Source organism: Gavialis gangeticus, unplaced genomic scaffold (assembly GCF_001723915.1).
Source record: "Gavialis gangeticus isolate Ggan-Ray unplaced genomic scaffold, GavGan_comp1, whole genome shotgun sequence".
In the NCBI taxonomy this organism is placed as follows: domain Eukaryota; kingdom Metazoa; phylum Chordata; order Crocodylia; family Gavialidae; genus Gavialis; species Gavialis gangeticus.
The window spans coordinates 45,767,576-45,781,283 of record NW_017729024.1 but is presented as its reverse complement, the minus strand read 5'-3'; the positions used below and the strand labels follow the sequence as shown (position 1 = coordinate 45,781,283).

Genomic DNA, 13,708 nt, shown 5'->3' with positions numbered 1-13,708 from the left:
GGATGAACACTTGGTGAAATTTCTATTCATGTGATATTTCATCTATGGTGGTACCTTATTTATTGCCTTAATAATATATTAAAGTTAGGCTCCACTATGAAAGGTGATTGTGAAAATAGTACCTTTGCTCACAAGCTTGGCTCCCTGTGTGTGTTCTGTCCAGTCTATTATTTTCTGTGATAAAATTTCTGCTGCTTTCTATTTTTTAGTCCTACAGAACCAGTAGATCTCAAAGAGTGAGTTAGATTCTCCCTCTTCTCTTGTTGCCTCCCTCCCCAACCCTTCTGCCAACAAAATTGTTCCAATCACTTAAACTTGTGCAAACCTAATGACTCAGTGAGGCTGAACAGGAGTTGAAGAAGGCAGAATATGGTTTGCTGGGAGTTGATGCATGAGAAGGAAGCCCAGGTTGCAGGCCGAGCATGAGATTAATAGGTAGAAAGTAAGTCTAATTTGTTAATTGAGCACTTTTGCAAAAGAAGTCATTGAAAGGCAATGGCATGTATATACAATCACTTTTCAAAGTAAAATCACACTGAAAATAAAATGCTGCAAGGGTCTGGTTTAGCAAAGCTTTAATAAAGTTTACATACCTACATGCGAGTGTTATACACTAGGCAAAAAAAAAAGGTAGTGATGCAAATCTTTTCAGTCATAATTATAATACCATAAAATGGGCCTAGGATGTTAAGTCCTTAATACAGATTTTAATTGAACCCTTACATAATTTTAGAAAACTAATTATTTCTAAGAACTTGGGTACAAATTTTAAAGTAAAATCATCTCTTCTTGTTTTCCTTTGATACACATACAGAATCCTTTCAGAGCTTATAAAAATGTTAATCCCTGTCCTAAACATATAAAATGAAGGCATCTGAACTGAGGTCCAATGTTACCATCTAGTGAACTCTACCTGGAACTACATCTCTAAGCAGATGTTCTGGGTGTGTTACAGTGTCCAGAATAACTGTAGATGTAAATCCTTGTTAAGAGTTGTGGAGGCTTAGATAAATTAAATGTATCATGAAGTAGTAAATGCTTATAATTTAGCTGAAGTGTTGTGTATTACTGATACCTGAATGTATAGGCTCTTGGGAAACTGGACATTTTGTATCATTCATGTAGAAATAATACAACAATATTTCATGCTAAATACTCACAGTATTTTTAATACTAAGTACTAATAGTATTTGATGCTATTGTGTCACATGATCAGTAAAGTCCCTTTTAAAAAGTGGCTATATTGATTGAAGATCTACTGTCCCCCAACAAATAAACCCCCTTGCATTCCCCTTGTAATCTTTTTTTAATTTAGAATGTTATTTGCATATAATATTTATAGAGGAATGAGCAGGAGGAAAAGAAAAAAATGAGCTACTGAGGTGCTAAAGACACTAAGGGAACAGCTGCAAAGGAGTGGAAATGAAGGGACTACTTCAGAACAGACTCCTTTAAATAAGTTTTTTCCAACCTTTGTATTATCCTTCTCTTCCCTCATATTTCTAACTTCCTTATGACTTTAGTCAGACCTGCCATGCCATACACTGAATAAATGAGTGGTTGCACAAATGTCCTTCCACTCCACAGCTTTCTTGACCTAATGCTCATTAAGGAGTGTTTCTCTGTGGAAACAATAGGATTGTAGAGGCAGCTTCCCAAAGTTTTCCAGGGTCAGGATCTCTGTAACAAACAAAAAATAACTGCATTTTAGATCTGACAGAAGCCACTTTCTTCAAACATAATCTGGCCCCTGTATCAAGTGACTGCAGCCAGGAAGAAGGAACACCTGGGGGATATAAAGGGTAAAAATAAACTATTGTCTTTTTTCAAGAGTAAAAACAAAAATTATTGCTCTGTGGTACCTGAGCTTATTAGCAAGTAGAGATACATGTTAAGAAATATAGTTAATTCTTTGGGCTGTTGTGATAATTATGTATCAACATTATGGTCAATGCTTTAGTTCTCAAAAATGAAGAAGAGCGTTCACAAATTCTTAAACAAGACATTCCGGCTGCTTGTAAGGCTGTGCTGAAAAAGAAACCAGAACAGGAGGCTCAAGACAGAGTTTCAATCCAAGTTCAAGCCTCAGGTATCAAATTTTTGATTTAAGCAGTTAAATTATTTTTATTGGAATACAGATTTATATAAAATAATTTCTACCTGTACAAAACTAATATGGAAACCAGTTTCATTCTGTGTTCAAGTCCTTGTGCTGCAGAAGTTTATGTGGGTGGTTCCTTCTGCCATTTTGTGCGTGGGAGTCCATCCAAGAAAGTTCCATTGCAAGCCTGGCAGATAATAACAACATTTGAAAAATAAATAGTTTTGAATGATGCCAGAACTGAGAAAGTTCTGATACTAGAAGTCAAACTAAAAGAAAGAGTCCCCATATTGTATATTGAAACAGTGAGGAACAAATGCTTTGCATCTATTCTTCACTTGGATGTTTGAGAAGAAAAAGGGAAAATGGAAGAAAGCTAGGACTAATCTCAATAGAAAATGTTCTTAAAACAATGGCATATGCATAGGTTTGCATATCAGGAGGGCATATAATACGTAGCTAAAAACATCTCAGGATCTGACTAACCACCAGGCTGTAGGCTTAGGTGGGTTGGGAGAAGCAGTCTCTGACCCTGCTGTGGAGCTCTGTTATTGGGTAGAAAAGAATGCAAGATTCCAGGGACTAGAAAGAGTGCAAGCAGGAAGGAACATGACACTGTGGGTGCCTCTCCATGAGATGTTTACTGCAGAGTAGACTAATTAGTTCTGCAGTAAACATCTTGGCATCTACTTGTGCAGTAAAACTAATTAACTCCACAATAGGTTAGTACTTGTAAACACAAGTACTGTCCTATAGCACAGTTTCTTGCTCCACAGCAATGCATATGTAGATGCTTACAGGGCTGGCTGAGGCACAAGGGTTCTTCAATACAGGGGCTGCCTACTAGCTAGCCGCACAGTGAAGCACCCTTGTATCTCAGCTTCCCTCTCTGCAGCACATTGAGTCGGGTGAAAGAAGCCCCAAGCTATCAGGCTGACCTCTGTGGGTCCCCCGCCTGCTGGGGTTGCTGCAACCCAGCTCAATGTCCTGCAGGCCTTGGAGCATGTTCAAACACAGCACCCAGGAGCAACAAACTCTGGCACAGTATTCACTGGAGTTTATTGCTGGACATTAATTGCAAGTGGGGAGCTTGGATGCTAATCACAACTCTCAAGATTATTTCTGGTTTTACCCAATGACTTGTTTGATGTAAAATTTCATAATCAGTGATGAAGCAGGACCTAAAACCAGATGCTTTTTCTTTGTAAGTCAGGAAACAAAAGTTTTCAATGCAACTGAAAATAAAGCCTTCATCAATCAGCACAAACAACCTATATTATCCTCAGATGCTATAAAATATGATGGACTGTTACATGCCAGTCTCTGAAATATGGTGACATTTTGACATAGTGCCATTATACATAAAGCAGTTCTTCAGTCAGAAGCAAACTTGATCCAATGCAAGAGAGAATAGAAAGCCACACGCAACCACATTTGTAAAAACAATGAAACATTAATGGTGCATTACTGGAAATATTAGAGCACTTTAAAAAGAAAATGATTTGTTAATATATTAATGAATTAATTAAATTATATTGTGTTGACTAGCAAAAACACAGCATTTGACCACAAAGAATACAGAACTATAGATGCTGATAATGAACACTTATCATAATGTGCCACTTCTTTAAAGTGTTAACAAATACTAACTAATCATAATGAGTCCATAAGATAGCAAAAAAGAGTATCAGCTACAGAAATGTGTCAAACCTGGCAAGTCAGTTTGAGGTATTTTTGCAATGAAATGATAAACCCTGAAAAGTAAAAAAATGACAAGTTGTCCTTGTGATCAACTGAACAATCACATTAGGTAGTGACCACCTAATAACATCCAGCTAATTCAACATCAGCAGTAGATTGAAATTCTTCACTTTTTCTGTTACCTTACTGAAACCTGGTGCTATGAAAACTTGGTTGTATCTTAAGCCCCTGGCAGGTGTTACAATTAAGTTGTGATTACCCTGTTAATCACCTCATAAATAGTAATTCTGCTACATATTCAAGGAAGTAATGGTGCAACAAAACCAGAAACCAGCCACAAAAATATTTCACAAAATAGGTATAACATTTCTGTGGCTGGTTTCCATTACTCTTTAAATTGAACATATGGCAGGGGAACTAGAGGTGGCTTAAAACTGGTACAGTCCTGGTCCTGGAACCACATCAGAGTCTTGAGCCAGCCCTAATGTGGTCCCTTGTTGGTCCTAGCCCTGGAAAGGCATTGGGGTCTGCAACTGGCTCTTGTGCAGTCCTGGGGCTGGGACCAACAATCAGCTGATTGTCTTAGCCTTGAGACTGCACCAGCTTGTTGAATTGGCCTCAGTTCAGTCCTGAGACTAGACCAAAAATGAGCTGATTGTTGGTTCTGGCCCCATGACGGTTTGGGTTAATCTGGGCTGTAGACAACCAGCTTTCAACTTGCCAATTCAGAGGGAGTCCAGCTCCCCCTGCACTGGGAGGTAATAATAGCACCATTGGGATCTGATCCCTGATCCTAAAATCATGCACACTTCCATGCACATGTAGCATGGCAGGAGGCACAGTTGTTGGGATCAGGGATCAGCTCCCATTGTGCCATTAAATGAATGTATGTCAGTTGCCGTAAAAAGTTGTGTCTTCTGAAACTCGTTAAGAAACTATTAAAAAGTTAAAAGTTTAACAAGGGTTGCAGATTTCTTGAAGACGTCTTTTTTGTTGTTGTTATGGAAGACATTTTGACTACTTTATTCAACAGCATTGGGGTAACCAAACTGCATCACCTTTTTTTTAATTTGTGTTAACTAGAGGGCCAGTGCCAGGCATACCACATCTTAGCAGCTGCCGCCACCCCTGTTCTAAAAGAGTTGATGGATCTTGGCATGCTTGCCTCAAAGAGTTGGAGGTTTGCTGCCATTAAATTTGACCACACTCGATTCTTCTTAAGACAGCAGGAGAAAGTGATCTGTGATGATTTTAAACAAGGTAGGATTGATGTGGCTATTAACATCTTTCAAAATGCAGTGTGTTCTTCATCAGTAATAATGAGGTTTCATTTGTATTGGGCTTGAGTGAGTTTAACAAATCACTGACAGGGTTTTCAGCAGTTTCCTATTTTATGGGATGATGGTAACTGACTTTTATTTCCCAAAAGATCTTCATTAATACAGACTGTGACAGAGCACCTTTTGTGTGCCTGTCACTTTAAGGGCTGGAGCAGGCAGCCAGCAGGTGCTTGATGAGAGTGGTCATTTTAGAGCAGGAGCAGCAGTTTGCAGCTACCCACCAAGGGAGTAACACCACCTGGCTGAGCTGCTGCTCCTGGAACATCTTGGGGGTAAGGGCTGGGGCTGTGGGGATGGCAGGAGGCTCCTGGTCCTTGGCATGACCTGAAACTGCTGGGGAAGGGTGGCCTGGTGGGACTCCTAGTGGCAAGGGAGTCACCAAGAAATGCCAGGTCAGTTACCTCTCTGGTGAAAGGTGGGTAGGGGCACCTTAACCCCAGCCCCCACCATCTGGTGGGTTATTGGTGGCAGAGTGGGGCTAGACACACTTACTATGAGGCACCTGAGCCCATACAGCTATAAGACTCAGGAGTTGGAGCCAGGCACACCTACTGAGAGGCACCTGAGCCTGCAGGCTTATAAGACCCTGGGCCCCAGTGTAGGGGCAGAGTGAAGGCCCAAGAAAGAGGTGAAGTGGCCCAGTGAGGGGCTAGGGGAGAAGTTAGCCCAGAGTTTGGCTAATTGCCCAGCCATTGTTCAGATGAGGGTCGCGGGAGAGTCCCAAAAGGCTGCACCAGGGCTGGCCGAGGAGTGAAGAGATGAGCCTGATGGCCCACATGGTCACTTATGACATAAGGCAGCAGGGCAAGGTGTATGCAGCCCAGGACAGGGCAGTGTGAGAGAGGTCTGGTGAGAGCAGCAGAGTGTCAGAGGCCCCAGTAAGAGTGGGGTGGTATGTATGAGGCCCTGAATAGGGCAGTATGCTAGAGGCCTAACTATGTACTGAGTTTGGCCTTGCCTCAGACTGGAGTTATAACAAACTGTATGTCATCAGCGATGCATGGGGGATAAAAGGGGGAGGTAGGAACCACCCTTTGTCATCGTCACAGTGCTCAAAGGGCAGCCTCCCACCTAAAACCATCTTTTTACTTATCTAACAATGAAGGCATGGCAGGTGAGTGAGGCTGGCATTTTGCCTATAGACAGGTGGCAGGCTGGTATTGGACCAGGCCTGGGAGTTTGCCCCTTTCACACAAACTTTATTTTCCATATTGTTTTACTAATGCACAGGCCTTAATATTAAAAACACATTAGTCCAAATCTAATTTAAGGACGTTTTAGATGTGTAGAAAATATTTGGTCCTGGTTAATTATACACTGAAGAAATTTTTTAATTCGTATCCCCACACACTGTAATATACCAGTATGTATTTTTGTTGTCCTTTTCTTTGTGTTTGGTGGCTATTTTTGTCATATCTGCTTGACTAGATGGGAGCTAAATGAAGAATGACTAAGGTTGCTTATAAACTCTGAGATGGACTATAATACATGTAGTTTGTCTAATTCTAATTTATCTTCTGACATGGGTAAAGAACTTGCCACCCTATCAATAAAAAGGTTCTTAATTTTAAAAAATCAGCAAAGTAAGTTATGAACTTCTGTAGGTTATGGTTGAAGCAAATGTGTTTGTTTAATGTGTTTTTCAAAATTCAAAAAGCAACATATACTGGAAAATGTTAGTGAGGAATACTGTGAAGAAAATAACATTTTTTGGTACACTGGGATCAAGAGAAAAACTAAATAAAGGATATATCAAAGTTCACTTCATTTTTCACAGTGGCCAGTGAAGCAAATTGTTAACAGAGTTGTTTCAGAGAACAAACACATATGCTGAGAGAGAACTAAAGCTATATACTTCCATCAAAGGACTCACAAATACCACATCAAGTCACAGAGAAGTGGGTAGAGCATTATCAGACCCCTTTAAAGGACTGAGAGATCTTTGTCAGTCTTTAGTTTAAATTAAGAGTAATTTTTAAGGAAGTCTATGTTTCTCCACACTCAGTTGAATGGTTGGAGAAAATGAGCAAAACATCAGAAACCAGATATGACATTCCAGCCTAACAATAGTCTTCCCATTTTTGTCCTCGTTATTTGGTTTGCAGCATTACCTATGTCAGTGAACAGGTTTTTCTGACTGAAATAGTGGGCAGTAAAACAAAATCCTTCATAGCCAGGCTATTCTTTGGGGAGTAGTGGAAAAGGCTTACTATTCCCTGTCTGATCTGGTCCCCTAGGGGGGTCCAGAAGGGTTTGGGAGAGACCTTGTTTCCCCTAGCGCCCCCTGGCATAACAAGGAATAACGGCCACAAGTTGCTGGAGAGTAGGTTTAGATTAGACATCCGTAAGAACTACTTCACTGTCAGGGCGGCTAGAATCTGGAACCAACTTCCAAGGGAAGTGGTGCTGGCTCCTACCCTGGGGGTCTTTAAGAGGAGGCTTGATGCCTACCTAGCTGGGATCATTTGAGCCCATTTTTTTCTCCTGCCCAGGCAGGGGGTCGGACTTGAAGATCTACAAGGTCCCTTCCAACCCAACTTCTATGATTCTATGATTCTATGATTTCATGATTGGCTCATGAGATCTGTGGATATCTGGACTACAGCTCAAAAGGACCTGACTTAGAGGTTGCATTTGTTTGCCACCCAGACTGAAAATCAGATCAATGCCAAACTGACAAGAGAAGAAGTTTCAAATATTTTAGCTATGTTTGTCCATGTTAGAGGCAACATCTGCCAGGAAGCTCTTTCAGGTTTTAAATAGGTAGCCTAGTGTGTAACAACCCAGGCCCAGAATTCTGCCACTAGGGAGAAGGTCCAAAAACTCCATTTACACCAAATTTAAGCCTAAAATACCATTTGCATTTTATCTGAATTAGGCAAATTTCCTTACTTACATTCTGCTTATAAGTAACAAATATGAAAGGAAGAAGGATTCTTTGCTAGGTCATGCATAGCTCCTTGCAGATTTTCCCAGAGCAAGTAGCAGAGTTCAGTGAAGATCTGTTTTGATCCAAGGGCCAAAGAAAAGATAAGTAATGTCTAAATCTACTCAATCAAAGTGGATTAAGGTGTTATTCAGGAAAGTTTATGTTACTGCAAGGAAAATGGAATCAGAAAAATTAAGTCAGTATTTTTGTTAAAGGTTTGAATATCAGACTGACACCTGGATGTACCTTTGCCCAAATATTACAGAAATATATTCAGGCTTCCACTAAGGGTTGCCTTTGGCATGAGGGTGGACTGAACAGATATTAAATCCAAATCCCTCCTGTAGTCTAATATATGAGCTGCTTTGAGGTTCCAAATTGGGAGATCTTGTATGTCTGGATTTGTATTAAAAACTGAAGAGGAAATTCCCTCTTTTCTTTAAATGTACCTTTTCTTTCTTTTAATATACTATACCAATCCAGACCATCTTCCATTAGGAATAGAATTTTAATGGTTCAAATTTTAATGCAAATTTTCTCTGCAAAGTGTGAATTCAGGTTACCATTGGTAGTTTGAGGGTGTTTACTGAATGTCAAAGAATGAAGTCAGCCAGATTTCTTGGGAACTACAGTTGAAGTCTGAAAGGATAGATCTTTGTATTTAAGTAGAGGTATAATATAATTAAAGTATTTAATAATCTGTCTCCTTCTGGTGGATGAGAATGAACATAATCCAAGCAGTTAGACTACTACAAATCTCACACAGGTAATTTAACTGAGGTAAAATGTCTGCTTCATCTACATACATAACTGTGTTTGCATTGCTAAGATCCACAGGAAGAACATGTTTGAATTCATATGAATGTAATTGTGAGGGACTTATTCTGAGACATCAGCTTCCTTTGTATAATTTAATTTAAGCAATATAGTTTCTGGAGTTTCTATGTAAACCATGCATGGATTAAAAAAAGTTTCTTTTGTACAGGAAAAACAAGTGAGAAGGAACTAAAGCTGTTCAAACATGCTGCCCAAGTACACCTACTGGTAACAGTTAGAGATCTCCTGTTAATGTGTGAATTGGACAGAGCATTAGGTTAGTATTAACAACAAACAGGTGTATTCCCTCTTTATTATCTCTGCAGCATGGTAGGTTACCACCAAAATGTTGCTGGCTGATATTCAGTATAGTCGAGCTTGATGCCATACCTCTCTCTGATATTCAGTATGCTGGGGGGAGGAGGGTGGGTGTCGGTCAACCTTTTTGGCAGGTATATAACAAATTAACCCAACCCCACCCCAAATGCCAGTCTGCTGCTCTGCTTTCTGCTCCCTATTCTGTATTCCCTGCCCAGCCCCCTCCTTTGCTTTCTGCTTCTTACCGTGGGCTCCCTGCCTGATCCCTTCCTCTGCTTTCTGTTCTGTTGGCTGCTGTGCTGTCTGTCTGCTTCCTAATCTGCCAGGTGCCACACAGTCTACCTGTGCCACTTGTGGTACTCATGCTGCAGGCTGGCCATTCCTGCAATATGCCATGGAGTCCTCCAATCTTTGTTTCAGTCTTGACTCTGGGATATCTATCATTAGACTCTTATCACATCTCATCTTACAGCTTCAACCTATTTCTGCCTCACTGCTTTTGTACACTCATTAAACACCAATTCAGGGCAAGTTGCCTTTCTTTGGTAGGTATGACTGACATGTAAAAAAATGCTGTTTAGCAGCAAAAGTGCTAGTACAGCACAGATTTAGCCAAGAAACAGCCAAGACAATTTCACACAGTTGCGTTATATCTGGTTTTGCTCAAACTCCCTGAATACTGAATTTTGCATTGTTATCTCTGAGTTAACTGGGAAACATGAAAAAATGACGTAAGCAAATGACTATCAACAATGATTGCTTTGTTCAATGTTTAGTGTTCAGAATAGTGTACACCCAGTTGGAATTCATATACTCTTTTGTGACTAAAGGTATGTCTGTACTGCTTCCCAGGTATCCCAGAGAACATCAGTGATATGTGTGGCCTTGTGCACCTGCTTCCATGACGCAGGCACCAAACACAGGAAGAGTTGGTAAAGTCATGTAGGGAGCACCCCCTGCTGCTGCTCTTAAGATCTCTGCTTCTGGTGTGGTTGAGACTGGCAATGGTGGGTGCCTCACCTAGCTTTATCCTGTCATTTCCTGTAATGCAGTCTTCTGTAGACAGGACCAGCTTCTCTGCAGGGGTCTCAACCACTGGAGAAACAAACAGACCCTACCTGTGAAATTAGACATTGCCTTTCATCACCTTTGTGCTGCCATAAAAAATGTTATGGCAGCACTAAAGCCAAGGAAACAGACATCCATATTGTCACAGCCTGCACTGTCCAGCCACCCCAGACAAGTATTCTGGGTACTTGAGGGTCCCAATCCTGTGCTCCCTGAGAACTCCTGAGCAGGACTGGAGCTCTCAAGCCCTGGGAGCACCTGGCCAGCTTTTCATACTTACCACTCTCCTGATCATATCTTGGTAAGTGGGGAAAGTTGGGGTTTCCCCACTTACTGAGACATGCCCTCAGGAGCTGCCTCTGGAAGAGGGAAAAGCTGGGCAGGCACCCACAAGTCTCAAGGAGCCTGATCCTGTGCAGAAATTCCCAGGGCATGCAGGATCAGGCCCCTGAAGCCCCAAGACCACTAGCCTGGGGTGGCTGGAGAGTGCAGGTGGCTCTAGGCTGACAGTGCTCTCCCACCATAAACCTACAAATGTCTGCCACAATTAGGGCTGTGTGAAGCTTCAGTCACCGATTTGATTCAGAGAGGATTCGGCCCAATTCAGCTACCGTATCTCTGAATCGGACTCGAATCAGGAGACCCATTAAGCCTCCGATTCAATTCAGAGAGATTCGATGATTCAGACACAGACATAGCTTTATAGGTTTTTTCTATATACCTCCAGGTACCAGGCACAGCTCGTGAACACTGTGATGGTGGGGCAGATGGAGCATCCCACAGGAGCACGGGGGGTCCTCAGTGCGTTCAGCGGCGGACCTGAAGGTGACCAGAAGTACTTCCGGTCCACTTCCGAGTCCGCTGCAGAGCGCGCAGGGGACCTGCCCCCTGGCTCAGCAGCTGGTGCCTCCTGGGTCTGGAGGGGCACCCAGAGTCCCCCCACAGCTGATCACTGAGCTGGGAGACACAGAAGGGGGGGGGTCTGCCACCAAGCATGAGGGGGCCCCCACGCTCCAGTGGGACACTCCATCTGCCCCACCATCTCAACGTTCACAAGCTGTGCCTGGTACCTCAAGGTACATAGAAAAAACATATAAAGCTGTGTCTATGGCTGAATCACTGATTCTCCGAATCAGAATCGAATCTTCAGATTTGGATTCGGCTGAATCAAATTGAAACAGTGATCCAAATCAGCGACTAGAATCACTGTCCCCTGAATCGGGCTGAATCCAAATCCAAATCAAATACAGCCTGCTTCGCACACCTCTAGCCACAATAAAGCAGCAGAAATTGATACTACCTGTCGCAGCCACAAGTTTTGGGTTTTTGTAGCATGACAAGAGGTATGGATATGTTTGCTTAGCCTTTGTGCCAGTGTTTATAGTGGCACAAAGACGACATCAGTTTCTACATCTGTTTCGCCCGCTCTGGTAAAATTAAGGATCAGGATATAAGAGTTGATTTCCTTCTTATTTCACACCTGAAATCACAAGGTCCTATTTCACGTGTTCATTTCCATTACAGTGTAATATGAGTTCATGCACAGATTTATCAGAATACACACATGGCCTCCATTATGAAGATTCACAGCCCCAAAAGTCAGTGTTCAAGTGGAGAATAAATATCAGGAGCAGAAGAATGCTTTATTTCAAAATTACCATTACTTTCTTAAATACTCTCGTATTATAACTTGAAGTCTCCTGGTCTGCTTCAGTTTAATTGTTGATACATGAAGTGCATCTCTCAGACACATTACAGGTATTAAAAATAACTGTGATAATGAGCCAACAGTTGGGATGCAGATAATTTAAACTTTTTAGTGTATTGTACGTGAAAGTGCAGAGCTCTGAAGGAAGTGGCATATAAGAAAAATCCCTACAGGCTGCTTCAGTATCACAGCTTAATTGTCCAGTATCTGAAATTCCATAATGATATGTTCTGGAATATCAAGAGGCAGTCTGCAGTCAGCCAGTAGAGGAAGAGCTAGATGGATTTTTAAGAAGTTTTTTGTATGCTTAAAAAGTCCAGGACCCAAGTAATGGGAGTATTCTGCAAATACTTTTATCCATGGCCAAATGTTCAGCTTTCCTTTATACGTCACCTTTAAATGAAGGAAAAAGTTGTGCAGAGTAAGGAAATCAGAACAGTTTTCTTTTTTTTCCCCTTTTGCTATTGCAAAGTTTGTGAAATGTCAGATTTAAATAATTACTTGTCTCTTTTTAAACAGGGTATTTGTCCAAGGCAAAGGATATCTATAAAAGCATCTTTGGTTCTTGTTTGGATAATATTTGGAGACAGCTGGACATCATACAGTTTAGCAGGCAGAAAAAGCATGAAACCAACCCCAAATTAATAGCACTTCACCATCATATGTTAAACTGGATGCAGAGTAATACAGAGGAACAGGAGCATAAGGTTAAAAATTCAGACAAATAAAATTACTTTAGACTACAGCCATGATTATAAAAAAAACTTATTTAAGTGAGTTGGCTTATGACAGGAAATCGTGTATTTGTCTTTCTAATTGAGAATGCCTCCATGTAGAGGATATAAAACTGCATACCTTCAGGAGCTCTAGTGATTCCTTCACTGGATCCCCCTTGCTCTGAGAATGATATAATTTGCACAATGCTTTTATCATGCACAAGTACCTTCTCCCTTCATGTCTGCTTGTCTCTGCCCCCAGCTAGCATAGATAAGAGACCCATATATTGCCCACCCACCTGCATACAGGTTCATCAACCAAAGTGAATATGTAATTAGTCATCAGTACTGAAAATGAAGTGGTCCCAAACAAGGCTCCATTTCAACCTAGAGGGTTTTGCTCTTTTTTTTCTGAGTGCACAGCACTATAGTTTTCTTTGTCTTGTGCATCTGTTGTTGAAAATTACAATCTGGTTTTAGACATTGAAGGCCCCAAACCTTATCTGTAGCCATGGGGCACTAGATGAGCTATGTGTGCAAATGCTGGCTTTAAGCCACATTTTACACTTCCCTGTTTCTGGGATATGTGAGCACCAGCCCAGTCCCCAGGCATAATTTAACAGTCTTCAGGTTACTCTAATTGAGATCATCAGCAAATAGCCATAAAGAGATTGTTATAGCAACTGCAGCTAATTGGGGCATAGGAACATGGAAAAATTTGACCCTAACTATCCAAGATACGTTCATCTTACAGTATGGTTGTTCTTGTTGATCTTATCTATATGTAAATCCCCTACCAAGAGCAGATGCAGTGGCGACGTGTATGGGGTATATGGGGGTGCACGTGCACCCCTTGAGAGCACTGGTGCAGTCCCTGTTAGGCCATGCTCCATATTTAGGCAGGGGGGCAGGCAGGAGCACCAGTGCCTCCCCTGTGAGCGCCAGCCATGGGACTTCTGGAAGTGGCACGGCCACTTTTTGGTGAGTGCAATTGACAGCCAAGGGACCCCC

The 13,708-nt window shown here is 41.5% G+C and overlaps 1 protein-coding gene across 1 annotated transcript in view; it reads left to right on the top strand.

Annotated features, from left to right (window-relative positions):
- Nucleotides 1-13,708, top strand: part of CUNH9orf84 (chromosome unknown C9orf84 homolog) — a 97,845-nt gene that overhangs the window by 47,297 nt on the left and 36,840 nt on the right. Inside the window, exons 10-13 of the mRNA XM_019518198.1 lie at nucleotides 1,961-2,089; nucleotides 4,886-5,073; nucleotides 9,071-9,164; nucleotides 12,501-12,688. Of these exons, the coding sequence (XP_019373743.1) occupies nucleotides 1,961-2,089; nucleotides 4,886-5,073; nucleotides 9,071-9,164; nucleotides 12,501-12,688 (599 nt within the window). The remainder of the gene's footprint in view (nucleotides 1-1,960; nucleotides 2,090-4,885; nucleotides 5,074-9,070; nucleotides 9,165-12,500; nucleotides 12,689-13,708) is intronic.